At 57.0% G+C, this 26,821-nt stretch overlaps 2 protein-coding genes across 4 annotated transcripts; one reads left to right on the forward strand and one right to left on the reverse strand.

Moving 5' to 3' along the window:
• ZNRF1 (zinc and ring finger 1) lies at positions 1-23,090 on the forward strand. Of its 2 annotated transcripts, none has more exons than XM_039721378.1 (5): positions 1-634; positions 20,630-20,725; positions 21,360-21,465; positions 21,550-21,640; positions 22,014-23,090. In XM_039721378.1, exons 1-4 carry the CDS (start codon positions 190-192, stop codon positions 21,605-21,607), a joined length of 705 nt encoding a protein of 234 aa, XP_039577312.1. In that variant the 5' UTR covers positions 1-189; the 3' UTR covers positions 21,608-21,640; positions 22,014-23,090. The 2 variants fall into 2 exon arrangements, with proteins under 2 accessions (XP_039577312.1, XP_039577311.1); XM_039721377.1 differs by having other exon boundaries at positions 5-634; positions 21,789-23,090.
• On the reverse strand, positions 23,069-26,783 carry LDHD (lactate dehydrogenase D). 2 transcript variants are annotated; one of them, XM_039721373.1, is made up of 11 exons: positions 26,647-26,783; positions 26,437-26,549; positions 26,043-26,184; positions 25,819-25,960; positions 25,388-25,547; positions 25,113-25,312; positions 24,913-25,041; positions 24,128-24,255; positions 23,959-24,049; positions 23,760-23,871; positions 23,069-23,683 (listed from the first exon to the last, which is right to left on the reverse strand). In XM_039721373.1, the coding sequence occupies exons 1-11, from the start codon at positions 26,734-26,736 to the stop codon at positions 23,518-23,520; spliced, it is 1,473 nt and encodes a 490-aa protein (XP_039577307.1). In that variant the 5' UTR covers positions 26,737-26,783; the 3' UTR covers positions 23,069-23,517. The 2 variants fall into 2 exon arrangements, with proteins under 2 accessions (XP_039577307.1, XP_039577306.1); XM_039721372.1 differs by having other exon boundaries at positions 25,113-25,547.
• Between the last annotated feature and the right edge of the window lie 38 nt (positions 26,784-26,821).

Raw genomic sequence — 26,821 nt, forward strand, 5'->3', positions numbered from 1 at the left:
GACTCGGGGCGCCCTCGCCCCTGCGGGCCCGGCGGGGGGAGGATGCCTGGGGCGGGGATGGGTTTTCGCCCGTAGCTCCCCGCGCCCCCCCGCTTCCTTCCGCCCCCTCTCGCCTCCCAGCGGGGGCGGCGCGGCCCCGTTCCCCGCGGGGGGCTGTCGCTCGGCTCCCTCCGGCCCGGCGGTGCCCACATGGGGGGCAAGCAGAGCACGGCGACCCGCTCGCGGGGCCCCTTCCCGGGGGTGTCGACGGATGACAGCGCCGTGCCGCCGCCGGGAGGAGGGGGGGGGCCGCCCCCCTTCGGCCATTACCGGGCGGGCGGCGGCGGCGGCGCCATGGGGCTGCGCAGCCGCTCCGTCAGCTCGGTGGCCGGCATGGGCATGGACCCGGCGGCGGCCGGCGCCGTCCCCTTCGGGCTGTACGCGGCGGCGGCACGGGCGGCGGGGGAGGCCGAGCGGGCCCCGGGCGGCGGCGGCGGCGGTCCGGGCTCCGACTCCACGTACGCCCATGGCAACGGTTTCCAGGAGACGGGAGGCGGTCACCATAGAGACGGGATGCTGTACCTGGGCGCCAGGGCCTCGCTGGCCGACGCGCTGCCCCTTCACATCGCGCCGCGGTGGTTCAGCTCGCACAGCGGTGAGTGCCGGCTCCCCGAAGCCTTGCCCCGGCTTCCCCTCCCTCCGTGGGTGCTCGGGGGCGGCGGTGGGCGCGGTTCAGCCGGGAAGGGGGAGCTGACCCCCTCTTGGACCCTCATCCCCATCCCCTCCCCGGCACAGACGGGTGGGTGCATGCTGGAGCTGGCATCTGTGTCAAGGTCAAGGGAGGAAGGGGTTGTGGAGGGAGGAGGCTTTCTAGAAGGGAGGTGTTTTTGCTCTAGGATATGAAGCAGTGGATGTGGCACCCCCACCCCATCCTCCCTTGGCTTGGGGGATAGTGGTCTTGAGGGTGCTGTAGCTCAAGACCTTGGGATTTGCAACCAGGCTGGGCACCTTGTGTCTCTGCTGAAGGTGTGTGACGGCTGCCAGTCAAGTGTAGCAGTTCCCAGCCTTAGAAACTGGGAAAGAAGCAGAGAAAGCCTTTGGAAGCAAGGTGTGGGGATCTTTTTTTTTTTCCCCCCTTTGTTTTGTCTGATAAGGGGCCAGGGAAAGGCCAAAGTGGGTTTTCTCTTTCAAGCCAGCTGGCAGGGTTGTGGTGCTTAGGAGGAAGCAGAGGAGGAACTGCCTGCCTCTTTGACAGGGCTGGGAGGCCAGCTGGGCTCTCCTGCAGGAAACATGTCAGGCTGTGGGAAGGGGCAAGGTTACCCCCTTCACCCTCCTGGCTGGACTCTTCCGTGTGTCCTGGTGTCTGGAGAGGAGCTCTGGCTGCGAGCAGGGCTGTGTCACTGACCTAGTTTTGGCTGGGTGCAGGGAGCGAGGTGGGAGGTCCTCCCTCCCGTCCTGGCTGGAGGGGAAGTCATTTCAGGGATGTCTCCTTGTATTTCCTGGAATAGTCTGGGATTTCTCTCCCACCCGTCCCCCTCGCAAATGCTGTGTTCTCCTTGTGTGACGTGGTCTGGGAATTTCATAATATGCCTTGGGACAATGCCTCATTTTCAGGAAGCCCTGAGCCTGAAGCAGTGGATAAGAACAAAGTGCAAGAAGAGTCTCGTGGGGCCCATTTTCCTACTTCTTGAGAAAAAAAAAAAAACTTGGGATTTTTTTTTCCCTTTGCCCAGTCTCCAGGGGCAGCTCTTCTCTGTTAGATGGAAGCTGTGTGTCTTGCATTGCATCCTCAGTGGCAGAATGTCCCAGGTCTGATTCCTGTTGATCTGGATAAGCCAGGCTCTTGCCATGCTCTCTGGCAGATGGAGAGGGCTGGCATGTGGCACCAGAGTTGAGACCAAGTGCTCCTGCAAACTTTCTTGCTCCATGACCTTGCACAGACTGTGCTGCTGCTCTGGTTTCTAAATGTAGAGAGAGACACAGCATCCTTCCAGGTATTCCACAAGCCTCTGTGGGAATGAGGGCCAGGGGGGCTTCTGCTGTGCCTTCTGCTGGAGTGAGGAGGGTCTCATTACAGAGACACCCTGCAGCTCAGTGTGGTTGGTCAGAGAGTATCAGTTACATTTTAAACTGGGAGGCAAAAACCTGTTCAGAAAAATGAACCAGCTGCAAAATGGAGTAAGCTGTTTTTCAGCCACTGGAGTGAGTTAGTGCAGTGCTGCGAAGTTAAACACGGTGCCCTTGAAGATTGCAGCGTGAGCTGTGGGAAGTGCTGCAAGAACTGGGTTTCTCTGGTGCCTCTTTTGGGGCCCTCTGAGAGCATTTGAGCTGAGCTGAAGCGTGCACGGGCGGCAGCGAGAGCTGTTCAGTCTGTACCCAAGCCTCTCCCGGTGGTGGTTCTCCATTGCTAATTAATAGCAAAAGGAGTGGAGGATGCTTAAAAACCCTTTTGAAAACTTGTCAGAGCTCATTTAACTTTTGCACTCTTCTTCTCTTAGTGTAAGAAGTTAATGAAGGATTTGGAGACTGCGGGGAAGGGGGGAAGTAAGCCACCGCAAGATTGCTGAAATTCCTGTTAATCTCCCATTGCAGCTGGTTAACCTCCAGCAGGGCAGTCAGGAGCTCCTTGCGTCTTCCCCCCTGCCTCCCCATCGACCTGCTCCTCTCGTGGTGCTGAGCCACTCCATTAGCCACTGGAAAGTGCTGAAGCAGCAGTGCTCTGGTAAATGGAGAGGAGCTTTGACATTGCTGCGCGTGACTGTCCCTGCTCCCTTTGAAGGATGACTCGAGGGTGGGATGAGGGGACCCGCCGACGTTCCAAACCCACTCAGCACGAGGCACGGGATCTCTGGGATCTGCCTGAGCTGCTGTACCAGCGAGGAGAGGAGCCCCCCAAACTCTGTGGATAACAGGGCTGGAGAGTGCATTCTTGCCCTGCCTGCCCCTTTCTGGAGGCCTGCATGGTGCTGTTTCTGTGTGTGGGTTGCATTCACGTTTTTCTGGGAGCACTTGGGTTTGGGGGGTGAGCTGGGAGCTCAAAGTGCAGCCTGAGCTCTGTAGGTCCTCAGTGGGACAGCGAGGAGCTCTGGCCTGAGGGCAGTGATAAGGTGCTGTTGCTGCAGCAGCGTGCCTGTGATAACGGGAGCACACAGATAGTCCTGGCGCCTCGCTGCTTCCCACGTCTGCCATGCAGGGTTTCTGAGCCTCTCCAGCTGCCTCCTGGCTCACCAGGCCCCTCAGCAGGGACCCTGAGGAGTGAGCTGGGGCAGGCTGAGCTCTCTTCCCTGGCTGGTGTCACTCCTTCCCCTCTCTGCAGAAGAGCTAGGTGTGCCTGGGGAGGAAGAGAGGAGGATTGTGCTGGAGGGAGGTTGCAGAGTGGTCCCCAAAGCCAGTGGATGCTGCAGCATCACTGTAAGGTGCTGTGCATGGGGGTGGTCAGTGAGAAGAGCCCACTGCTGAATCCCTCTGGGCTCCACTGGGATGCCTGAGTTGGAGGAGCAGTTAGGTGCTGATGGCCTCTAGCCTGTCCCAGGGTGAGGGCAGGACAGCTGCTGCTCTTGTGAACAGAGAAGCCTACATAAATCTTCCAAATGGACTGGGCAAGGAGCTCTGGCATTTATGGTGGAGCTTGTCCCTTCCTTTGACTGGAAGCAGGTCTGTGCTCTGTGGGTGAGTCCTGTTTCCTGAGGGGGATTTTCCCAAGGCTTGCCTGCCATATACACAAACAATGTAACTGTTCCAGCACTGCCTGAAACTGCTCTGGGATTTCCCTGTCTGCCCAGGGTTTCTGAGATCTACTTCTTGACCTCCATGAGTGGAAAAGGCACATCTTGCACAACTTTGGAATTTGCCTGCAGCACTTGACCCTGCCTCTGTAGGTTTATGACTATTTAGGAGTTCTCAGTAAAGCCAAGGATAGTGACAAGAAGGGAGAAAAGGGAGATGTGTGGTTTAGTGCTGCATGTCTCCAGCTTTGTGGGGTTCTCTTAGTGTCTCTCATGTTATTCATCAGAGGATCTAAGGGAGTTTGCAGAGGCTGTAAGTAGCTTAAAGTTTATCTGGAAATCCCACTCATCACCCAAAGCCCTTGAGTGTTTGAAGCTCTAATAAATCCATATCTCCTTGTCTGCTGGCTAGCCCAAGGAAACGCCTAGCTTATCCTCCTGTGCAGTACCACCAGCAATGTCACAGGCTTTCTGTGCACTGACAAAGCAAGCTGTTTGTCCTGGCTGTTGGTAGCACCAATGTCAGGAGGCTTTCCTTGCCAAATGAGCTGCTGTGTTCTCAGCAGCACTTTCCTGGAGCAGGAGGGCCCAGCCTGAGGAAGATTTAGTGCAGAGATGGCAGCCAGGGTGCTGAGTCCTTCTCCAGGTGCAGTTTGAGAGCAAAAAAGGCTGGAAGTGCTCTTCAATTTGGCTCCAGAGTAACGGGGTGGGACATAGGGGTTGTTTGCTGGAGGGTGAGCTGAAGGTGTGTGTGCACACTTGTGTTGGGCAGCTCCAGTCTCTGCAAGCTGGGAACAGGCCTGTCTGTGGTGAACCCTTCCTGGGCTCAGCTTTTAGTCCTGAGCCTTTTCTTGCTAGTGTCTGGCAATCCTTGTTCTTCAGATAGTCCTGCCATTGAAGTCTCTACACCAAAACGAGAAGGCCAAATTGTAGTTTGCCCTCAGGCCTGACTGTCCTGCCACCAACTTGTCACCAGTGTGTTCTAGCAGCCCAAATGTGCCCACTGTGTCCCATGGTGTATCAGGCACAGCACTGTCAGCTGGTCCTGCTCTGCACTGCTGTGGCCTCACCTCAGGTCTGGCATGCAGATTTAAGTAGTACCACAATACAAGAAGGATATAAAGCTGTGAGAGAGCATCCAGAGGTGGGTCATGAAGGTAGTGAAGGGTCTAAAGGGAAAGATGTACAAGGAACAGCTGAGGTCACTTGGCTTGTTCTGCCTGGAGAAGAATCTGAGGGCAGAGCTCGTTGTGGGCTGCAGCTTCCACAGGAGGGACACTGGAGGGTCAGCACAGATCTCTGCTCTATGTCTATGTCTACAGGATCCAAGGGAACATCATGGAGTTGTGCTAAGGGAGGTTTACATAGGATGTTAGGAAATGGTTTTTCCCTCAAAGTGTGGTTGGACATTGGAAGGCTCCCCAGGGAGGCAATCACAGCACTAAATCTGAAAGAGTTCAGAAAGTATTTGGACAAGGCTTTCAGGCACATGGTGTGGTTCTTGGCGTTGTCCTGTTCAGGGCCAGGAGTTGGACTTGATGATCCTTGTGGTTCCCTTCCAACTGAATCTGTTTCAACACGCAGACATCATATGTGCTTCCCTCCCCACTTCCAGGAGCTAGGCCAGGGGAAGGGCACCCCAAGGTCTGCACAAACTTGCCATTCTGAGTCTGTTTTTGCTAGTGGAAATTTCCAAAGATGACTGTCCTCAAACCATCTTTTTGTGGGTTTGGTGCTGGTTACTGTCTGACAGCCGGGTCAAGCACCTGCATCACTGCCAGACCTGCGGATCATTTGGAAAGTGGGTCCAGAAACAGTCCTGATGATTTCCCACTCTGGTGGAGTTCAGCTGCTGGGCTCTCCAGGTCTGGAGACGATGCTTTTGTGCTTCTGCCTTCTCTGAGCCAGCTGGGCAACACCCACCTGGGACAGAGGGGAGAGGCAGCGGAAGAGCAAAGCGCTGAACACCTGAAGATGGGAGACTGAGAGGCAGCTTTGGTGCACAGCCGAGCTGGAGATGAAGTTTAAGTGCGTCAGCGTTGGCGTGGTGCGTGAGAAGCCGGCGGTGGCGGCAGTTATCTTCGGTCTGCGCAGCGAGCGCGGGCTGTCTGCGCTGCCTTCCCTCCCAGTGCCCTCTGAAATCCCAGCTGCTCTCCTCAGCAACGAGGGCGCTCCTTCCTGTGCACACTCACTGCTCTCTAAACCTGTGCACAAATCAGCATAGGGTAGCTGGGTGCCCTCTCCCTCTTCCACACGTGTGTCTCCTAGGGATGCTGAGGATGATGCTCTCGTGCTCCTGGGCTGACCCACTTCCCAGCCAGGATTGTCTTCCCAGCCTGTGACGTAAGTTTATCCCATGCTGGTTTGTTTTGCTGAGATGTTTGTTCCGGTGACTGGAATAACCGTAAAGGCTTCTCTTATTTATTAATGTGCTATTAAGGCTCCTCTCTCCTCTCTCTCTCGTTCACTGGCCGGAGGATCAATCAGATACAGACATCTTTGGTGGAGGAGCAGTATCAGGCTGGCTCCTGGCCAAGGCAGCCGCGCAGAGTCATGGGAAAATGCTGCTAAATGCTGAAAATTAATTTCAAGAGAAGTGCAGGGAGGGAGAAAAGCCCACTTTGGAGGAGGAGAAAAAAAAAAGGTTGGTTTTCCCCCCCTCCGATGTAATATCTCATGTGACGGATCAGACAGGCAGCAAAGGGCTCTTCAGATAAATTCACTTTGCAGGGACCAGTCTTGTGGTGCACCAGGCAGATGGTGGGCAACCACGAGGTGCATTTTGTGGCATCTGCTGCTGGTACACCTAAACCCCAGATGTGCTGAGTACTTGGTTTTGAGTAAATGTGACCTGGCTTTCTCCTGGTTCCCTTGAAAACTGAAATCATAAGGTCTTGGGAATTGGTGTGCATGAGCAGCCAAGTGATGCTGTAAAGCAGCAGGCCATGATGCAGAGCACTTTGCCCACAGAGCACTTTGCCCACCTGCTTTGGCCTGGCTGTACATCGGGGTACAACAAGCCTCCCTCTGTAGGGACACCAAATTTTTAATTTCAGATAGAGCAAGACTGGTTAAAGCTGGGCCTTAAATGTCTTCCCTACACCAGTTCCACCAGTCAGGTTTCAAATGTGGGTGACCCCACTGGGGGCTTGAGTCCCCCCAGGGGTGCTCCTGCTGTCCCTTGCAGGTGCTGTGTGGCTGAATGCTTTTGTTTGGTGCTTTTTGATGGGAGGCTGTTAAAGGTGCAGTTTCAGGAAGCTCTGCTGCCTGGGGCCTCTCCTCTTGCTGCTGCACAGCGTTTCCGTGGGCAGAGCCCAGCTGCTGGCAGGTTTCCTGCCCTGCTGGGCTGCAGGCAGGGGAGGGGAGTGCCTGTGGTGGGGGACAGGGTCTGCTTCTCTCTTGTCATGGTATAACTTTCCAGCCCACTGCAGGTCCGTAGAATCTGGGAATGAGGAAGGTGGAAGGAAAGGCCAGAGGAGCAGCAGGCAGATCTTCATGGCTGATTTCTGTGCTGCTAGCAGGGGGCTTGATATATTGGTGTTCCCTGCTGTGATCCCTGTGCCTCCACACCGCAGGGTTTGTGCCATGTGCCACCAGCTGAACCCGAGCAGATGCATCACTCAGACCCAACACTGGGTCTGGGGGCAGCTGGGGGTGTTCCATCCAGGGTGGGGAATGGTTCCTCACCACTGGAGAGGCTGAACTGCACCTCTGAGGTGAAGCTGACTCTTCTGTCCCCTCCTTCCTATAGACCAGAGCTGGCCAGCATCAGCACCAGGCTGGCCCTGGTGGTGTCATGGGCTCAATGAGCCTGGGAAATTTGTGACTCCCTGTGCTCCTGCACACTCAGGTAGCTGTGGGGTTCCCATCAGTGGCATGAAATTAGACTGTGTGCCTTGGAACGGTCTTGTGGCACTTTGTAGAGAAGCAGAGAGATGCTATGGAAATATTTACCTTTTTGTTAGTTTTAGCAGAAATTTCCCAGGTTGTATATTCCCAGCTAGCACCCTTGGTTAATTGAGTTTATGTCAAGTTATGGCCGTAGTTCCAGAGACACTGTCACCTGCCAGGCAGAGGAGAGGGGCTGGGGCAGATCCTGGTGAGGGAAGCACAGCAGTGCAGATGAAGAATGGAACTGAAAGCTGCTCAGAGCAGTTTCCTGGCCCAAGCAGGCAGGACGGCGTGACAACAGTGGGTATTTTTAGAGGCCAGCTGCCTGCAACACAAGAGGGGGAAAGCAGCAGTCAGGCAGGAGAACTCGGTGATGCTGACCCTGTCCCACATCCCTGCCCAGCGTTTTATTTCCTTCCAGGATGAGGCCCCTGGCATTTCCATGTCCTCTGTGTCTCTTTGCCTGTTGCTGCCTCACAAGACAGGTCTCTTCCTTCTCTCCCTGGCTTTCACCATGGTTGTGAGTTTCTCTGATCACAGCTCAGTGATTTGAGAGTGGTGCCAGGGGCTCTGCTCTTCACATCCGGGATGGTTGCATTACAGCTTGGATGGTGGGCGTTCGGGGGATTGTTTTTTGGAGAAGCCTTTGTCACCAGGGAGAGGGAAACCTGCAGATTCTCCTGCAGCTGGGGTAATTGCAGTCATTCATTTGGGAGCTCTTCCTGCAAGGCGATGGAGCTGCACTTTGTCAGAAGCACTGCAGGGAATTAGATCCACCTTTCAATCCATGCCTAGACATCTGTAGCCAGGGAAGAGGAGGAGAGGTTGTCTCCTTTAGGCAGATGGCCTAAGTTATTGTCTGCAGGGAGGTCGAGTCAGTCTGGGCTGAGATCAGTTTTGGAGCCAGCCCTCTGGTATCTGGTGCTGAGCAGGATGGGCTGAGGCTGAGCACCCTGCCTTGGTATTTCAGCTCATCCCTGGTCAGATCTTGCTGCTTTGAAACAAATGTCCATTTGCTTATTTATTGTGCCCAATTTCACAGCCCTTGAAGTCTGCTGTTTGCCTGGGTCTTACCCTTCTGGGGGGGTTTTAGATGCCTTTGATTTCTTTTTGCTCCCTGTAGACAGGTACAAAACAGGTGGCACCCTGCACCTAGTCCTAGGTGAACGTTTCATGGGGAGATGCTGCTTCACAAGGCCCTGCCCAGCTTGGGAAGTGGGGTTACACTCTGCTGGTCTGGGTGTTGCCTTTTGTCATGGTCTTGGAAGAGAGAACTTCAAATCCCACAGTTGGGGTTTTTGTCATCTGCAGCCCCACTGTCTCCTTCCTCAGAAGGAGCCCTTTTCACCTTGGAGGTTGGCACATGTTGAAGCAAAAGGACAGAGAAGGTGGGGCACCTGGCAGGGTTGTTCCTGCCTGTGGCACAGTGTGCAGCCCCTCCTGCCCCCTCCAGCAGGATCCAGCGTGGGCAGACCCTGCCCCTCTCTGAGGGGCTCACTCCTGTGGGGTGCTGTGCTCTGTGTTTCAGAGGGCTCCTGGAGCTGCAGAAGGCTGCCTCTGTCTGCCAGCTCCCTCCATGCTGCAAAGGCAGCCGGGAAGCTCTGGAGTGGTGTATCCCCATCCTCACCACGGATCTTCCTCCCAAACCCCTGGCCTCTGGCTGTCAAAGGAGTGCTCATGCTGCCTGTCTGGGCAGAATCCCTCCCCTTCTGCACCAAGTACAGCAGGGAAGGGTGATCACGCCCAGCTTTGCACCTGCTTTTTCCCCTTCCTGCTGTCCTGGTAGGCTGGGGCATTCCCTGGGGATCCCTCAGCAATCAGCCTCTCCTGGGGAGCAGGGAGATGCTCTGTGCTATGCAGCCCTTCCTGCCATGTGAGGGGCAGGTGAGGTCAGGACTTGCTCTGCAGCATGCTCCTCACTAAGATTTTTTTTTTCCAGTGGTGGAAAAATTTCCATTTTTTTTTTGTCTTTCTGCATAAATAACCACTGTGAACTGGCTGTGAGTGTTTCCTAGCCATGCACTGCTTGTGGGAGGGTGCAGCTCTGTGTGCCTTTTATGCTCTGTTTGGAGGCCAGCTGCCTGCAACACAAGAGGGGGAAAGCAGCAGTCAGGCAGGAGAACTCGGTGATGCTGACCCTGTCCCACATCCCTGCCCAGCGTTTTATTTCCTTCCAGGATGAGGCCCCTGGCATTTCCATGTCCTCTGTGTCTCTTTGCCTGTTGCTGCCTCACAAGACAGGTCTCTTCCTTCTCTCCCTGGCTTTCACCATGGTTGTGAGTTTCTCTGATCACAGCTCAGTGATTTGAGAGTGGTGCCAGGGGCTCTGCTCTTCACATCCGGGATGGTTGCATTACAGCTGGGATGGTGGGCGTTTGGGGGATTGTTTTTTGGAGAAGCCTTTGTCACCAGGGAGAGGGAAACCTGCAGATTCTCCTGCAGCTGGGGTAATTGCAGTCATTCATTTGGGAGCTCTTCCTGCAAGGCGATGGAGCTGCACTTTGTCAGAAGCACTGCAGGGAATTAGATCCACCTTTCAATCCATGCCTAGACATCTGTAGCCAGGGAAGAGGAGGAGAGGTTGTCTCCTTTAGGCAGATGGCCTAAGTTATTGTCTGCAGGGAGGTCGAGTCAGTCTGGGCTGAGATCAGTTTTGGAGCCAGCCCTCTGGTATCTGGTGCTGAGCAGGATGGGCTGAGGCTGAGCACCCTGCCTTGGTATTTCAGCTCATCCCTGGTCAGATCTTGCTGCTTTGAAACAAATGTCCATTTGCTTATTTATTGTGCCCAATTTCACAGCCCTTGAAGTCTGCTATTTGCCTGGGTCTTACCCTTCTGGGGGGGTTTTAGATGCCTTTGATTTCTTTTTGCTCCCTGTAGACAGGTACAAAACAGGTGGCACCCTGCACCTAGTCCTAGGTGAACGTTTCATGGGGAGATGCTGCTTCACAAGGCCCTGCCCAGCTTGGGAAGTGGGGTTACACTCTGCTGGTCTGGGTGTTGCCTTTTGTCATGGTCTTGGAAGAGAGAACTTCAAATCCCACAGTTGGGGTTTTTGTCATCTGCAGCCCCACTGTCTCCTTCCTCAGGAGGAGCCCTTTTCACCTTGGAGGTTGGCACGTGTTGAAGTGAAAGGACAGAGAAGGTGGGGCACCTGGCAGGGTTGTTCCTGCCTGTGGCACAGTGTGCAGCCCCTCCTGCCCCCTCCAGCAGGATCCAGCATGGGCAGACCCTGCCCCTCTCTGAGGGGCTCACTCCTGTGAGGTGCTGTGCTCTGTGTTTCAGAGGGCTCTGGGAGCTGCAGAAGGCTGCCTCTGTCTGCCAGCTCCCTCCATGCTGCAAAGGCAGCCGGGAAGCTCTGGAGTGGTGTATCCCCATCCTCACCACGGATCTTCCTCCCAAACCCCTGGCCTCTGGCTGTCAAAGGAGTGCTCATGCTGCCTGTCTGGGCAGAATCCCTCCCCTTCTGCACCACGTACAGCAGGGAAGGGTGATCACGCCCAGCTTTGCACCTGCTTTTTCCCCTTCCTGCTGTCCTGGTAGGCTGGGGCATTCCCTGGGGATCCCTCAGCAATCAGCCTCTCCTGGGGAGCAGGGAGATGCTCTGTGCTATGCACGTAAGGGGCAGGTGAGGTCAGGATTTGCTCTGCAGCATGCTCCTCACTAAGATTTTTTTTTTCCAGTGGTGGAAAAATTTCCATTTTTTTTTTGTCTTTCTGCAGAAATAACCACTGTGAACTGGCTGTGAGTGTTTCCTAGCCATGCACTGCTTGTGGGAGGGTGCAGCTCTGTGTGCCTTTTATGCTCTGTTTGCTGCCCACTACATAAAAATTGCCCTTTCTGTACCCCAAAAAGCAACATGCCATCTTTTCCACACACCCAAAGGAGTGCTCATGCTGCCTGTCTGGGCAGAATCCCTCCCCTTCTGCACCACGTACAGCAGGGAAGGGTGATCACGCCCAGCTTTGCACCTGCTTTTTCCCCTTCCTGCTGTCCTGGTAGGCTGGGGCATTCCCTGGGGATCCCTCAGCAATCAGCCTCTCCTGGGGAGCAGGGAGATGCTCTGTGCTATGCACGTAAGGGGCAGGTGAGGTCAGGATTTGCTCTGCAGCATGCTCCTCACTAAGATTTTTTTTTTCCAGTGGTGGAAAAATGTCAATTATTTTGTCTTTCTGCAGAAATAACCTCTGTGAACTGGCTGTGAGTGTTCCCTAGCCATGCACTGCTTGTGGGAGGGTGCAGCTCTGTGTGCCTTTTATGCTCTGTTTGCTGCCCACTACATAAAAATTGCCCTTTCTGTACCCCAAAAAGCAACATGCCATCTTTTCCACACACCCCAAGGGTTGGGGATGTTGCACTGATAAAAACAGTGATCCTGCCACCATGGCCCAGGCACAAAGACACCCTCCACCCTGCTCTTTATGCAGTGCTGCCGTGGAATGCCTGGGGAGGAGGTGTCCCCGGAGCTGTTTGGGATCACTCCCTGGCAGGAAGGGGAATGTGGGTGCCATCAGTGCTTGGCCATCCTTCCAGCATCACAAAGCCAGGGCATGTCATCATGTGCCTCTGGAGTGTCCCATCATCCTCCCAAGAGATCATCTGAAGATGAGGCATGATGGAAGCACAAGTTTGGCAGCATCAAAGCACAAGTTTCTGCTTTGGAAAAACCCCAGGGGTCAGGAAGCAAATCACCCCACAGGGTCAGATCCAGCTGGGTTTGGGAGTGGCTCAGGTCAGGCTTTGGTGTTTCAACCTTTCCAAAAGCGGGAATTCCTCTGGCAGCTCCTCAGTGCTGGAGCCTGGCAGTGGGGACTCCGTGGGTGCCTCCCCAGCGGATGTCTTAGTCAGAAATGACTCACCCCACCAGTCCCCACGTGACACTGCCTTGCTGCTCCCTCCCAGTCCTTGCCGAGCCAAATGCTGTCCCTTCCTGCTCTGATTTCCAAATTGCTGCATCCCAGTGTGCTGCCAGAGTGCTCCTTCATTTCAGCACCTGGGACCCCCTCAGCGCCCTGCTGGCTCTGGGCATCCTGCAGATGATTGCTGCCCACAGCAGGGCTTTGGCTGGGCCTCCTCCTTCCTGTGAGAAATACGTGGGAGGAAAAAAACAGGCATTCAGGCAAACCCTTTGGAAATTCCCAGGTGTGCCTGTCCTCTCTGGGCAGTGCATTTGAACACCAGATCATCCCTGCAGTTCTCCTGAGCCGTGACATGGCCCCAGACCTGTTTTGTACCTAGCAGGAGCCCTGGATAAGCTTGTAGCTTGGTAAATCTGAGCCCTGCAGCCCGACAGCAGGAGTTGGAGGTGTTAATGCCTTCACTGGGCTATCACCCAGGACCCCTCTGCTTAACTTTGCTCTTCTCTGGGATGCTAAAATTAGCTTTGGGCTACACATCCTTATGAAACCTGTTCCCAAGCAGCTGGGGGAGTGTTTCTGCAGTAAACTAGGACTTGCCAGAAGACAGGGTGACCCTGAGAAGTTGCCTTTTTCATCCAGATCTGGGGGAACTGATTCTGCAGTATAGCCTGAGCTATATGAGGGAGGTGATCTCTGTCTTTACCCTAGGTACTTCTGTTCAAAAATTGCAGTTGCAACCACGAAAGGTTTTTTATATTCAAACAATATCAGGCAAGGAGGATACTTGGTGTCTGGACATCCTGTGACCACATAGCCAGGCCTCTTTGCCCTTGTGCTTCTCAGTGTCTGTGGGCTGTGCTGGACATGTTTTGTAAGGCATTTGTGTGTCCATCTGCTGAGAATCAATAGCTTTGGGGGCTCTGGAGCAAGTGTTCCTGTGGGGTTCCCTCTCCCATGTCTCCTGCTCCTTTCCAACTCCCCAGCTTTCCTCAGCCCCAGAATTGCAATCTGTTCTCCTTCTTCCCATCCTCCCCCACCACCTCCATAAGAACCCAACTGGCTAAAAAAATACAGCTCTGCCTCCTGGCTTGCAGCAAGCTAGCCTTGGGCTTCTGTGATGTGGTGTCACCCAGCCCCTCTGCTCTGTGTCCTGCATCTCTGACACCAGTGATTTCCCTGCATCCCACCTGAAGCACTAATGCCTCTTGCTGCCACGTCTCTTTGTGGCTTGAGTCAGGTGGGAGTGGACAGAGGTGTCTCCAGAACACAATGCCTTGAGCATTAGGATTGTGCTGCCCTTGGCCAGCTCCATGTTTCATGGCACATCCCTGCCACCCTTGGCTGGTGTGTGGCTGACCTGACAGCAGAGAGCTGCCCTGTGTGGCCTTTGCCAGGAGCACACCAGGGACAGCTTCTCTTAGACCTTGGAATACCTGGCCTTGCACAGAAGTAGCTTCTTTTTGGGGTGCTGCTTTCATATTACAAATGCTTATTTTTTCCCTTCTCAGCAGCTGAAATGACTCATTCAGCAAGGAAATGGTGGGGTGGGATGGGGATGGAGCAAGACCATCCCTCTGCCAAGGCAGCAGAAATTGTTGAGTTTCTTTCCAAGCACTGCCATCCAGAGATGTGCCATCCAAGTGGTTGAGTTTGTTTCCAAGCCACATCCCCTGCTTGGCTGATCATTTGGGGCTGGCTCACTGGCATCCCCCAGCCCTGCCTCCCTTCCATCCCCAGGAAGGTGTGATGTCTTATTTCCATTCTGGAGCCGTCCTTCATGCTCCTCAGCCTCTGTGCAGCCTTGAATGAGGAGGAAGGACGCTCGCTTTTCCAAAGCTGGCAAATGAGGCAGCTTAAGTGCTTTACTCCTTCCTGCCTACGTGTCCCTGCTCGTGTCAGCCCTTGTGCTGCACAATAGCCCAGCACCATGGTGGAGTTCACCCAGTGCCTTGAGTCTGCTGGGGCAGCAGGGCTGCCTTGGACCTTGGCTCCTGCCTCTGCCCTTGCAGCTGATGCCACTTGCCTCTGCCGGGGGAGGTGGATGCTGGCCTGGTTCTGCGGGGTGCTCTGGCCTGCAGGCACTTGATGCTGCCTCCTGCAGTATTGCTGAGGCTGGTGGAGCATCACTTCCATGGTGGGCTTCCACTCGTGAGGGGACACTCATGGAGTCCTCAGCTGCCAGGTCCCTGCTGTGTCCCAGTGCTGGAGGTGCTCTGTGCATCCCTGTGCCACCTCCAATGTGCTGCTCTGTGACCGTTGCTTTAAAAAAATGAGGCTGCTTTAAACCCATAGGGAAATTATTTTCTAGGAGGTGTTGGGTCTGAGTATCTTCGCTTTTCAGATTTCCTTCACTTGGCCAGCTTCTCTTAGACCTTGGAATACCTGGCCTTGCACAGAAGTAGCTTCTTTTTGGGGTGCTGCTTTCATATTACAAATGCTTATTTTTTCCCTTCTCAGCAGCTGAAATGACTCATTCAGCAAGGAAATGGTGGGGTGGGATGGGGATGGAGCAAGACCATCCCTCTGCCAAGGCAGCAGAAATTGTTGAGTTTCTTTCCAAGCACTGCCATCCAGAGATGTGCCATCCAAGTGGTTGAGTTTGTTTCCAAGCCACATCCCCTGCTTGGCTGATCATTTGGGGCTGGCTCACTGGCATCCCCCAGCCCTGCCTCCCTTCCATCCCCAGGAAGGTGTGATGTCTTATTTCCACCCTGGAGCCGTCCTTCATGCTCCTCAGCCTCTGTGCAGCCTTGAATGAGGAGGAAGGACGCTCGCTTTTCCAAAGCTGGCAAATGAGGCAGCTTAAGTGCTTTACTCCTTCCTGCCTACGTGTCCCTGCTCGTGTCAGCCCTTGTGCTGCACAATAGCCCAGCACCATGGTGGAGTTCACCCAGTGCCTTGAGTCTGCTGGGGCAGCAGGGCTGCCTTGGACCTTGGCTCCTGCCTCTGCCCTTGCAGCTGATGCCACTTGCCTCTGCCGGGGGAGGTGGATGCTGGCCTGGTTCTGCGGGGTGCCCTGGCCTGCAGGCACTTGATGCTGCCTCCTGCAGCATTGCTGAGGCTGGTGGAGCATCACTTCCATGGTGGGCTTCCACTCGTGAGGGGACACTCATGGAGTCCTCAGCTGCCAGGTCCCTGCTGTGTCCCAGTGCTGGAGGTGCTCTGTGCATCCCTGTGCCACCTCCAATGTGCTGCTCTGTGATCGACACTCTAAAAAAATGAGGCTGCTTTGAACACACAGGGAGATTATTTTCTAGAAGGTGTTGGGTCTGAATATCTTGACTCTTCAGATTTCCTTCACTTGGCACAGAGGATAACTCCTCCCTGATCCTTTCTTCCCTCCTGGGGCTGTGCTGGAGCCCTCGAGGAGTGAGGGAAGGGGAGGACTTGGAGTCCCTTTGGCTCCCCCAACCCCACATGCTTCAGACTGACCAACTGGTCTTTCAATGTTTCCCTCCTCTTCAGTCATTAGTCCAGGTTTTTCCAAGATGATCCATGTATTCCACCTGGTGCTGGTTCAGCTGGCAGTGTTAGGGAAGCTGGTGGAGGGTGGGATGCTCATGGTTTACTCAGCAAGGAGGAGGCACCAGGACTGCATGCTTGGACCAAATATTCGGTTTTTATCTCATGTTTGGATGCATCCTCACCTGGTGTAAGCCAGCTCCCTTGGCTGAGAGCCCAGGGTGCTCTCTAGAGACATGGACATGGGCTCTGCAGCTGAGGTTTCCAAATCTTCCATGATCATCAGGCAGCCTGGAGTTTCCCCAAGCTCCCTGGATCTCCAGGTGTCCTGTGGGGTGGCTGGGCACTAGAGAAGGGATCCCTCCTGGGTCAGGCACCTTTTGGGGAGCTTGCATTGCTGCTGCCACTCCCAGGGCTCCTGGTTTATCCCATGGCAGGTAGTGGGAGACTGGGCCACCAGGGATCCAGTTGGTGAATGCTGTGTGGGCTGTTGTGTCTGGGCTGCTGCTTCCTCCTGCCTTCAGGGTACATCATCCCCACCAGTGTCTTCCTCCCACTGCTGGAGGTGCTGTGCAGTGGAAAAGCTGCTGCTCTCCATGTTTGAGGCTCCTGCCAGGGCTGCTCCTGGTGGCACTGTAAGCAGTCTGCCTGGAGGCACACCCAGCAGGAGGAGGGTTTGGCAGGTGAAGGTAACATGGCACATGCCTTTCCCTGAGCTGGGGCAGGCTTGAGCTCCTGTGGACATGGTCTCACCCCTGAAGGGAGCAGCCACTTCTACCCTCAAGATGTGGTGTGGTTGACCCTGTTGTACTGCTCAGTAGACACAAGTGATGGGAATTTCCTATCCCAGCTCCAAAATCAGCTCTGTCTGGGATACTTAGAAATGGGTTGGAAAGGTGTCTCGATCCTCCCACCATCACTAAATTCCTTGCAGTTCTATGGCATGCTTCTGGCACTGTGAGGGTTAACCACCAGGCTTTTTCAGCATTCATAGGACCGGGTGGACATTTTCAGAGGTTCCCAGCTCTGCTTTGCCCAGCTCTCTAAAATTAACCATGTAACCTTCCTAAAAATACTCAGAGGGTAGTAGCCTCTGGAGAGCACCAGCACCACTTGCTCCTGGTTTCTAGACCAAGCCATTGGAGAGATGAGATCACCTGCCAGCCTGTGTCTCACAGCCAGCCCTGGAAAGCCCTTGGCTTTCTCAAAGTCTCCTGCAAGGTACAAGAGTCCAGCTCTTGACCTGAACCTGCCTTTCCAGGCCAGCCCCCTTCCTGCACCACCCTCCTCTTCTTCACATGCTCTTGTTGGGAGCTGGTACCTGCCCACACATTTCTGCACGAGGTGACAGTGCCAGATTCAGGTTTAATGTGCCGTGGGCAGGAGCATCACCAGCTGCACCAGATGCCTTTGGAGGGAGGAAGTGTCCATGGCCTTTCCCTGGAGCAACCCCCAGGCCTCCCCATGGGTGTGGGAGGCCCAGGCAAGGAGGAATAGCTGGGCCCTTCCTCTCTCTTTTTTTTTTTTTAGGCATGTGGGAGGAGGACATAAAGGGCTTGAGGAGGAGGGAGGGAGCTGAATTTTCCATGAGCAGCTGTCAAAATGTAATCTCCTGCGTTGCTCCGGCTGGCAGCTTAGGCAGGATAAATTAACGGGGATTTTGGGGAATGTGGAAAATACCATGGCCTGGAGGGGGCTGGCCATGTGGAGAGCAGCTCTTCCATCCTCAGGACAGGCTCCTGCCTGAACTGTGAAGGATGTTCCAAGGCACCGGGCTTGGTGCCTGCTGCTGGCTGTCCCCTGGCCTCACTGGTTCTCTGCCTGTCACCTTCACCCAAAGGTCACCTGGAGAAGGGGTGGGGAGTTCACCTCTGCCTCCCCTTTCCCGCTGGTGGTGGGCTCCTGTGCCTGCCATGAAGGGAAACACAAGCAGTTGCTTTTGCAATGTCGAGTATTTGTGCCGACAGCTGGGGTGCAGGGCAGCCCCCGCCCTGGGGGCCCTTCCACACCAGCTCCTCACTCCTGCTCAAACTCGGGAATTTACACAACTGCATATTCATCTTTCCTTTTTTTCCCCCCTCCATCTTGTGGAATGCAGAGCCAGAAAAGTGTGTGTGTGCTTCTGCACTTGGCTCAGCCCCCAGACCTGTCTGGCTGGAGGATGCCACATACGTGCTGGGGCTTGAGCCTGGGCCCGTCCGTCTGCCCAGTGTCCCCACGTCCTTGCCACAGGGCTGTGGCGGTGTCAGGAGTCCCGGTGCCCCAGCCAGCTGCCCGGGGAGCAGTGAGGAGCATGAGGAGTGTTCATGCCAGCTATTTATAACCGTGCTAAAGCTATCCCAGCTAGCAAACAGGCCTGGAGATACAGCAACAGCCGCTCGCTGGAGCCTGCAGAGCGCCCTGCTCGTTGCCTGGCCCTGCTGCTTTGCTGGCAGCCGTGCCCTGGCACCACAGACCAGGCAGTTTCATCTGGGGCCTTTTCCCTTTGCATTGGTTGCACGTCTCATAGGATCCCTTCGGGTGCTGCCGGAGCTGGCAGATCTGGGACAGCTGTTTAAAATAACACATTGGCACAGAAAAGGGGGGACCAGAGGAAACGAGGTCTGCCCACACACAGCACAGGGAACAGCACTGAACCTCTACAAACGCCGTGCCCTGACACAGAGGTTGCAGACAAAATGCCTTTTCCAAAGGGAGCCCTTCACAGCCGTTCCAGGGACTGACTGCTGAAAGCAGTGCCCAGAGCTCCCCGGCAGGGACCGGTGCCGGTGGCGCTGGCAGAGCATCCGCCAGGCAGGAGCAGTTCAGGCGGGGACAGGGACAGGGACAGGCGGCTGCCAGGGCAGCGGGCACCGGGAGGGTGTCTCACAAGGGGAGGCCAGTTGGGTCTTGCAGCAGGCAGCCTGGGAGGCTATCTGAGCTATCCACGCTATAAATACACCGGGCGGGTAAACACTTGGGAGGAGGGAAAAAACCAGCTGCTTCAGCTAATGGGCACGGCTGCCACAAGGTATGAATCGGTCAGGAGTAAAATTAGGCTGGAGAGGAGAAGGCACTCCCCTGGCTGGAGAGGAGAAGGCACTGTCCTGAATGGAGAGGAGAAGGCACTGCCCTGGGTAGAGAGGAGAAGGCACTGCCCTCTCGCCTGGGGCTTGGTGCAATTGGGGCCAGACTCAGAGCAGACACCCCGTGGCTCAGCCAGGCTGGGCAGGGATGTGTTCCCAGGGTGGCAATGCTGCAGGCCAGCAGGACAGCCCACTGGAGGACTGCTGGGCTTGAGGGCTCCTTTTAGCGGGTCCTTTTAGAGCCAATCCCATACCATCCATGGTGCTCATCCTTGCTGCACCCTCCTGGGAAATAAGGACACTCTGGAGGGGCAGGATCCAAGGACCTGGGAAGTAAAGTGTTTATCACTGCTGCTAATGAGCACTGGAGTGTTGAGAAGTTACAGGGGCTGTTTGCACAGCAGAGGTCTGAGCTGCCTCTCCTTAAAGCCACCCTGTACTTTCTATCTTACAAGAAGCCAAAAAAAATGCCCTGTCCACATCCACGTGGTGGCAAACAAGAACCTGATTCATCCTTAGATAATTTGTGTACATTCTTTTTCTTTTCGTTCCTGAGCAGCCTTTGCATATATATGAAGAAAGCTCTTAAGCGGCACTGCAGTCAAACCTGATCTGCTTTTAGAAGGCAGATCCTTAAATTACCCTCTCCCTCTCTGCAGGCAGGGAATTGCTGGATATTCTGGTGCAAACCCGTGGTGGTGGCACGCGCGTGTTCAGCTCGAGCTGCGCTGCTCTGCTGGGCAGTGACAAAACTCGTGGCCTTGAGCTGGCTGCAGTGGAAGGGCAGGGAGTCCCAGATGGGTGACCTGCAGGGCTGCTTGGGTTCTGCTCCTTGTGAGTTTGGGGCTTACAAACTGCATTTGGGGCAGCCTCACTCAGTGGGGCTGAGGATGATGTGGTGGTCTGCGTGGCTCAAGCAGATGATGACACTGGTGTGACACCCTGGCATCACCCCCAGCAAGGTCACAGAGCAGATCTGGCCACCCCGTCCAGCTTCATCCAAGAACGCAAATCACCTGGCAGGGTCAAGGTCAAGCTGGCTCATCAGCCTGCAGTGTCCCTCTGCTTCTGGAGAGGCAGGCTGGCACTGGAGGGGTGAGCACCCACTTCACTCCTGTGAAAAGCTGGGCAAAGCAGCCATTTGTGTTTGAGCTCCAATCTGCCAGTCCTGTGCTGCAGCCATAGGAAAAAACTCCTTCCTTGCAGCTTTTCTGGCTCAGCCATGTGGTGCTGAGCTCTGGCAGCAGGGACAGCACTGTCCAGGCACAGGGACGTGCCCATGCACTGCTAGTGGCTCGGTGCTGCGTGCCCCAGGCTGCTGCTCGCCCTTTAAGGCCTGGCAGCAGCTGATGACCACGTGTGCAGTGCCTTGGCACCCTCTCCGTGCCCTCTGCGCGGCGGGCACGGGGACGGCCAGCGCAGCAGCTCGTCGGCTGTCCCCTGCTCGGTGGCTGTCCCCCACGCTGGTGGCTGGCACAGGATGAGCGGGTGCCCAGTGGGTGCTGTGTGGGGTGAGGGTCACCATGCAGGCAGCAGGTGAGGGGCTGCCCGCTGCCGTGCCCCACCGTGGCCCCAGGGATTCCCCGGGATGCAGGGTGGGTGACTCCTTCTGCCCTCGCTAAGGGCTCGTCTCTCTGCTCTCCTTCCAGGTTTCAAGTGCCCCATTTGCTCCAAATCTGTGGCTTCTGACGAGATGGAAATGCACTTTATCATGTGTCTGAGCAAACCTCGCCTCTCCTACAACGGTAAGGGCCGGGCTGTGTGGGGGACACGGCGTCCTGCCACCCTGGGATGGCTGCGGGCAGGCTGAAGAGACGTTTTCTGCAGGCAGGCGCCTTGGCTGGGCTTCCCAAGAGGGCTGTGCTCTGGCAGGATGGTGCTGCTCCACTCTGCTCCCCCTTCATGGCTCAAGCCTGCTCCTTTTGCTTTCAGGCTCCTTTGTAACACAGCCCCCTACCCCGAGGGGGGCCCCCTTCCTTCTGTGCCACAGGGAGCCCTGCTGGCGCATGTCCTCCTGGGCTGCCCCCAAAGGGTCATTGCCTTCCTCCCCTCCTTGCTGGCCTTGAGCACTGGGCTGCAAGCTCCAGCTCCGGCATCTCCCACCTCTCTCCTGGCCACTAGTGTGGGAGTAATGCTCACTCCACACTGGTTGGGGATTTTTGGGAAGGCAGGGGTAAGGGTTGTGCTCCCTCCAGATGCCCCAGACCCATGTGCCCCCTGTGCCTCCACAGGAGCCTCCTGCCAGTGTTTCCCAGCACTGTTGCCATTCCACTCCATCCCAGCTGCCCCCGCAGCAGTGACCCTGGGCTCCACTCCATCCCAGGGACGGGAATGCTCTGGTGGTCCCTGTCTCACTGCTGCCCTGTCCTCCCCTCCCAGATGACGTGCTGACCAAGGACGCCGGCGAGTGCGTGATCTGCCTGGAGGAGCTGCTGCAGGGGGACACGATAGCCAGGCTGCCCTGCCTCTGCATCTATCACAAAAGGTACCATGCCAGGCGGGTGGCAAGGGGACAGGCAGGGACACCTGAGGCTCAGCAGTGAGGTGGTAACGTGCTCTCCTCTTGCAGCTGTATAGACTCATGGTTTGAAGTGAACAGATCTTGCCCAGAGCATCCTTCTGATTGACCCGCCGAGCGTGCTTGCTGACTTCTCTCTAAGGTGAGCCTGTGGTGGGCTGCTCAGAAGGGACATTCCCATGCTGGGTTTAAATCCAGGGCTGGAAGTGGAGGACAGGGTGGGATAGGGTGGGACGTGACAGCCAGGGCTCCTGCTCCTCACCCGGGATGGTCTCTCTCTGCCTTTGCAGGGCACCTTGCTATACCTGCTGTACCTCCTCTCCCCGTCCCCCCTGCCCCGCCTGGAGTTTTGGGCTGACTTTAAATTCCTCGAGAAGACAAAAATAAAACCCAGAAACTTGAATCCACTTGGGACAACGGCGCAGTTTTTATTTTATTTTATTATTTTTATTTGTTCTGTTGTTTTTCTGCTTTTTTGTTTTGTTTTGTTTTGTTTTTTTATTTTAATTTAAAAGACTTAAAACAAAAAGAAACATCCAGGAGACGACAGTGTGAGAAAAGCGGAGCGACCTGCTCTCCCCTCCACAGCTGCTGGTCACCAGGAGAGCTCTGCCTGCCAGGGAGGCCCCGGGGACGCCCTCGGCCGAAACCCTGCCATGATGTTTGGCTTTTCTCCCCGAACCGAAAGGGGAAAGCTGCCGGGGGACAGCCGGCCAAACGGAGCACGCGGCATTTCTCACCGGCAACCCCCCCACCTCCCACCCGGACTCGCCCGGGGGCTCTGCTCGGTTTTTTTGCACTGACTAAACGGGAAATTCCTCCTCTCTCCCATCTCCCTTTTGGAGATCTCCACCCCGGGCCCCGGCAGCGTTTGAGATGGGGACTCTGCCCCACGCCGGGAGCGGGGCCACTGCTCCCCCCTGCTGAGTCGCAGGGGTCCGTCTTTCAAGTGTTTACAATGAGAAAAAAAAAGGAAAAAAAAGGAAAAAAAAAGAAGAAAAAAAGAGAAAATGGACAAAAAAAAAAACCAAACAACAAACCACAACTGAAGCTTCGTGTTGACTGGCGTGTTCTTCAATTTGAGCTTCCCTGCCCCGGTGATGTTTACAGACTGGTCACTCTTTAACTCAGCTATAACCACTCAGAGACTGGAGAGCTGCAGCATCCCCGCCGCCCCTCCTCTGCCCCCTCGCCGGGCTCCTCTTGCCAAAACCGCCTCCCCTCTTTCTTTTCCATCGGCTTTGAGTTGAACCCTTTTGAGGAGGGTATGGGGAAGGCCCCAGTGGCCCCCCGGATGCCCCAGCCACCCCTAGCTGCAGGGGTGGCTTTGCTGGAGGTGCCAAGATGGTGTCATTTCATGGCAGTGACCCCCTCGCCCATCCCGTCCCCTCCTGGCGCGGCGGGCGCGTTTTCGTTGGTGAGACCTCCCCTGCCGGTGGCCGTGCCCCTGCGGGAAACCTTTCTGTATTTATATATTAAAAAAAAACGGGGGAAAAAAAGAGTTCAGAGCTTGGGGGGAGCTTCCTTCATTAGTCAAGGTGTTTTGATATGGTATTAAAACAATGTTCAATAAAACATTCACTGTTATTTTATTTCACTGGCTTTCTTGGTGAAGCAGATGATGCCAGTGGGGTGGCTGGAGCCCACCACCCACGCCTGTGCCTGCCATGTGGGGATGGCCACGGTAGTTCTCAGCAGGTGCCAGAGAGCTCCCACCTGGCACTGGCAGCTCTGGGGAAGTGGCTGAGGTGGGACCCTGCCGTGCCCTGTGTGTGCTGTCTGGGACAGGGGCCTCCTGGGAAGGGCCTGCGGGATCCTATCTGCCTAAACAACTTCGCAGCACATGGACAGTGTGAGTCCAAAGGGTTTATTGGGGGTTTGAGGATCCCTGACCCCCAGAAGTGGGGATGGGGTGATTTGTAGGGACACATACAGTGGCACTGCAGGCAGCATGGCCACCCTGGCCTTGACTCCAGGGGCTGAGGCTCTCCAGTGCCAGCTGAGTGCTGGTGCTCCCCCTCAGAGCACCTTGCCGGGGTTCATGAGGTTGTGGGGGTCGAGTGCAGCCTTGATGGAGCGCAGGGTGTCCAGGCCCTCCGGGCCCAGCTCCTCCTGCAGCAGTGCCCGCTTGCCCAGCCCCACGCCGTGCTCCCCGGTGCAGGTGCCCCCTGCTGCCAGAGCCCGCCTGTGGGACAGGGAAGGACAGGGGATGGGGACATCTGTCCGTCCAGCCCCGGCCCCCCAGAGCACCCTGGCCTCACCTGCCCAGGCGCTGGGTGAAGGCGTGGATGCGCTGGGCCTCCTCCGGGTCCTGGGCGTTGAAGACGAGGATGCAGTGGAAGTTGCCATCGCCCACGTGTCCCACCATGGGTCCTGCAAGGCCACGGGTCAGGTGGGGTGTGGCGTGGAGCACAGTGACCCCCCTCCCCCTCTGTCCCAGGGGGCTGTGGCCCTGCTGACCGGTGAGGCTGGAGGCCTGCAGGTCCTGCTTGGTCTCCACCACCACGTCAGGCAGGCGGGAGATGGGCACGCAGACGTCCGTGGAGTAGCCCTGGGCCAGGGAGGGCAGAGCTGTGGCACTCAGAGCACCATGGGCGCTGCTGCCACCATCCCCAGCCTCGTGCCTCACCTGGCAGCCGGGGCGCAGGGCCAGGGCAGCGTACCAGGCGTTGTGGCGCATGGCCCAGAGCTGCTCGCGCTCGTCCAGCCCCTCCGCCCAGGCCAGGCTGGAGCCACTGTTCTGTCGCACGATCTCCTCTGAAGGTGACCAGGAGCTCTGGGACAGGACCCACGGCACCCCCACACACCCAGCCCTTACCCAGGACATCCAGTGCCCATGCTGGCCACCCATCCCACATCCTGGGACACTCCTGGTCCCTCTGTCTCTTGTCCCTGGGTCCCTGTCCACCACCCTGTGGCACCCCTAGTCCCCCCTATCCCATGTTCATGAGCCCCTCATCAGACTCCCAGAGCACACACCCATCCCTCACCCTAGTGTCTTCCCAATCCCCATCCCAAGCATCCATTGCTGGTCCCCCTCCCTGGTCCTGGGCACCTATGCCTCTCCTCAGGACACCCCTGATCTCCCATCCCCTATCCATAGGCAGCCATCCATGACTCCAAGCCCCCAAGTTCTGGGCTATGGTCACTTGTCCCTGATCCTGATGATGTCAAGGTCTCCAGTCCCCACCCAGCCTGGGCACCCATCCCTCACCCCAGATCATGCCTGGTCCCACTGTCCCATGTCTTGGACATCCATCACTCACCCCAGTGCTACATCATGGCCCCCCAGCACCATGCTTCACTTCAGAACACCCTGATCCTCTGTCCCCGGGCACCCATCCCTCATCCCTGGGTGTCCATCATGGCCCCCAGCCCCTGACACCCTCTCCTCCTCCCCATTCCAAGCCATACCCATCTGCTGCTGCTGCTCAGCCAGGCTGCGCCGGGAGCCGTGCAGCTCCAGGAGGAGCGTGGCTGCCACTGGCAGCTCCATCCTACTGAAGCGGCCGCAGGCATCTGCCATCACCTCATCCAGGAACTCTGGGTGGGAGGAGAGAGTGTTGGGCTGCACCGCTGGCAGCTGGACCCCACCTCTGGCTGCAGGCACTCACCGATGCGGGCCACAGGCACGGCGGCCTGCAGCACCTGGACGGTGCAAGCCACGGCTGCCCCCACGCTGGGGAAGGAGGCGATGGTGACAGCAGTGGCCTCGGGCAGCGGGTGCAGGCGCAGCGTGGCCTGAGTCAGGAAGCCCAGGGTGCCCTCAGAGCCCACGAAGAGCGAGGTCAGGTCGTAGCCGGCCGCCCGCTTCCTGCACAGAGCTGGTGAGCAGGCAGCCACAGGGCACACGGCCAGCCCAGCACAGCCCCCCAGCCCCAGCGCCCACCTGGGCTGGCGGCCGGGGCCGGCGGTGTGGAGCAGGCGCCCGTCCGGCAGCACCACGCGCAGGTTGAGCACGTTGGGGCGCATGGTGCCATAGCGCACGGCGTTGGTGCCCGAGGCACCCGTGGCTGCCATGCCACACAGCGAGGCATCGGCCCCAGGGTCTGCAAGTAGGAGGAGGACATGGGAGGCAGGTGGGGATGGTGTCCAGTCCCACATGGATGCCACTGGGACTTCAACAGCAGCAAAACTATGGGTGTCCCCAAAAGCAATGGGGCCATTACACTTTCATTCACACGGGCACCCCTGGGAGCACAGCACACCTGTGGACACCACAGCATCCCCAACACTCCCACAATGCCCAGGCCTAAAGGAATCCCCAGTACCTCCATTGCTGCCACCCCCAGCTCCATGACCCCCTCATGCCCACAGTACCGACAGGGAACCAGAACCCGGTGCCACGCAGGTGCTTATTGAGGGCCTTGCGGGTGACACCGGGCTCCACCGTCACCGAGAAGTCCTCGAGGCTCAGCTCTGCGATGGCGTCCATGCGGCTCAGGTCAAAGCAGACACCGCCCTGGCACAGGGGCACGCGGGGCTCTGGGCACGGCCGGGCACCCAGAGCCCCTGGGGGGCCGAGGGGCTGGGGCAGCCCATACCTGCACGGCATTGACGCCTCCTTCCAGGCCCGTACCGGTGCCGAAGGGCACCATGGGCACACGGCGGCCGTGACAGAGGGCTGCCAGCTCCTGCACCTGCCCCACAGCCTGGGGCCACACCACGACGTCCGGAGGGGCACAGCTGGGGCACAGGCAGCACCACTGAGCAACTGACGGAACCACTCGAGCCTCCCCGTGGCCCTTCCCCAGCCTGGCACTTGTCACGTAGCCCTTGCCTTCCCCACAGCCCCTTGTCTACCCACAGAGTTCCCATTCCCGGAGCCAGCCCCTCCCCTACGACCCTTCCCGTTCCAGTGGCTCCTGCCTTGCCCGGATCTCTTCCCTTCCCGCGGCCCTTCCCCTCGCCAGGGCTCCCCGCTCCAGGGGCACTCACGGGTGCATGGACTCATCGTGGCCGTGCTGCTCCCGCACCGCCGTGGCCGTGGAGACATTGGGGGCCCCGACCACGGCCCTCAGGGCCTCCACGAAGTCAGGGGGCAGCGAGGGCTGCGGGGGGAACAACGAGGGCCCGTCAGGGATGCCCTGGGGAGGGTCTGATGGCGGCACGTCAGCACCCGAGTGGCCTCTGGAGCCCCGGCCCCACCTTGGAGCAGCAGCTGCGGCGCCCCGGGGCTGCCGCCAGCGCCAGCACCCTCCGCAGGGCCATGTTGCAACGGGACAAGAACGGGAACATGGGAACAGGACCGGGACACTGCCCTCCCCCGCAGCCTGTCTGTCCCTCCCCCGCGCTGACACCTTAAGGTGGCTCCGGCCACACG

This window comes from Passer montanus, unplaced genomic scaffold, assembly GCF_014805655.1.
Source record: "Passer montanus isolate IOZ18808 unplaced genomic scaffold, ASM1480565v1 scaffold45, whole genome shotgun sequence".
Lineage (NCBI taxonomy): Eukaryota > Metazoa > Chordata > Aves > Passeriformes > Passeridae > Passer > Passer montanus.

Excerpts from the sequence above, each read along its gene's own strand:
- ZNRF1 (XM_039721378.1), top strand. The coding sequence starts at position 190 with ATGGGGGGCAAGCAGAGCACGGCGACCCGCTCGCGGGGCCCCTTCCCG. Across the intron at positions 635-20,629 it reads GTGGTTCAGCTCGCACAGCG|GTTTCAAGTGCCCCATTTGC; the intron begins GTGAGTGCCGGC and ends CTCTCCTTCCAG. Across the intron at positions 20,726-21,359 it reads ACCTCGCCTCTCCTACAACG|ATGACGTGCTGACCAAGGAC; the intron begins GTAAGGGCCGGG and ends CTCCCCTCCCAG.
- LDHD (XM_039721372.1), bottom strand. The coding sequence starts at position 26,736 with ATGTTCCCGTTCTTGTCCCGTTGCAACATGGCCCTGCGGAGGGTGCTG. Across the intron at positions 25,961-26,042 it reads GAGGCGTCAATGCCGTGCAG|GGCGGTGTCTGCTTTGACCT; the intron begins GTATGGGCTGCC and ends CCCCTGTGCCAG. Across the intron at positions 23,872-23,958 it reads GCAGGCCTCCAGCCTCACCG|GACCCATGGTGGGACACGTG; the intron begins GTCAGCAGGGCC and ends GTGGCCTTGCAG.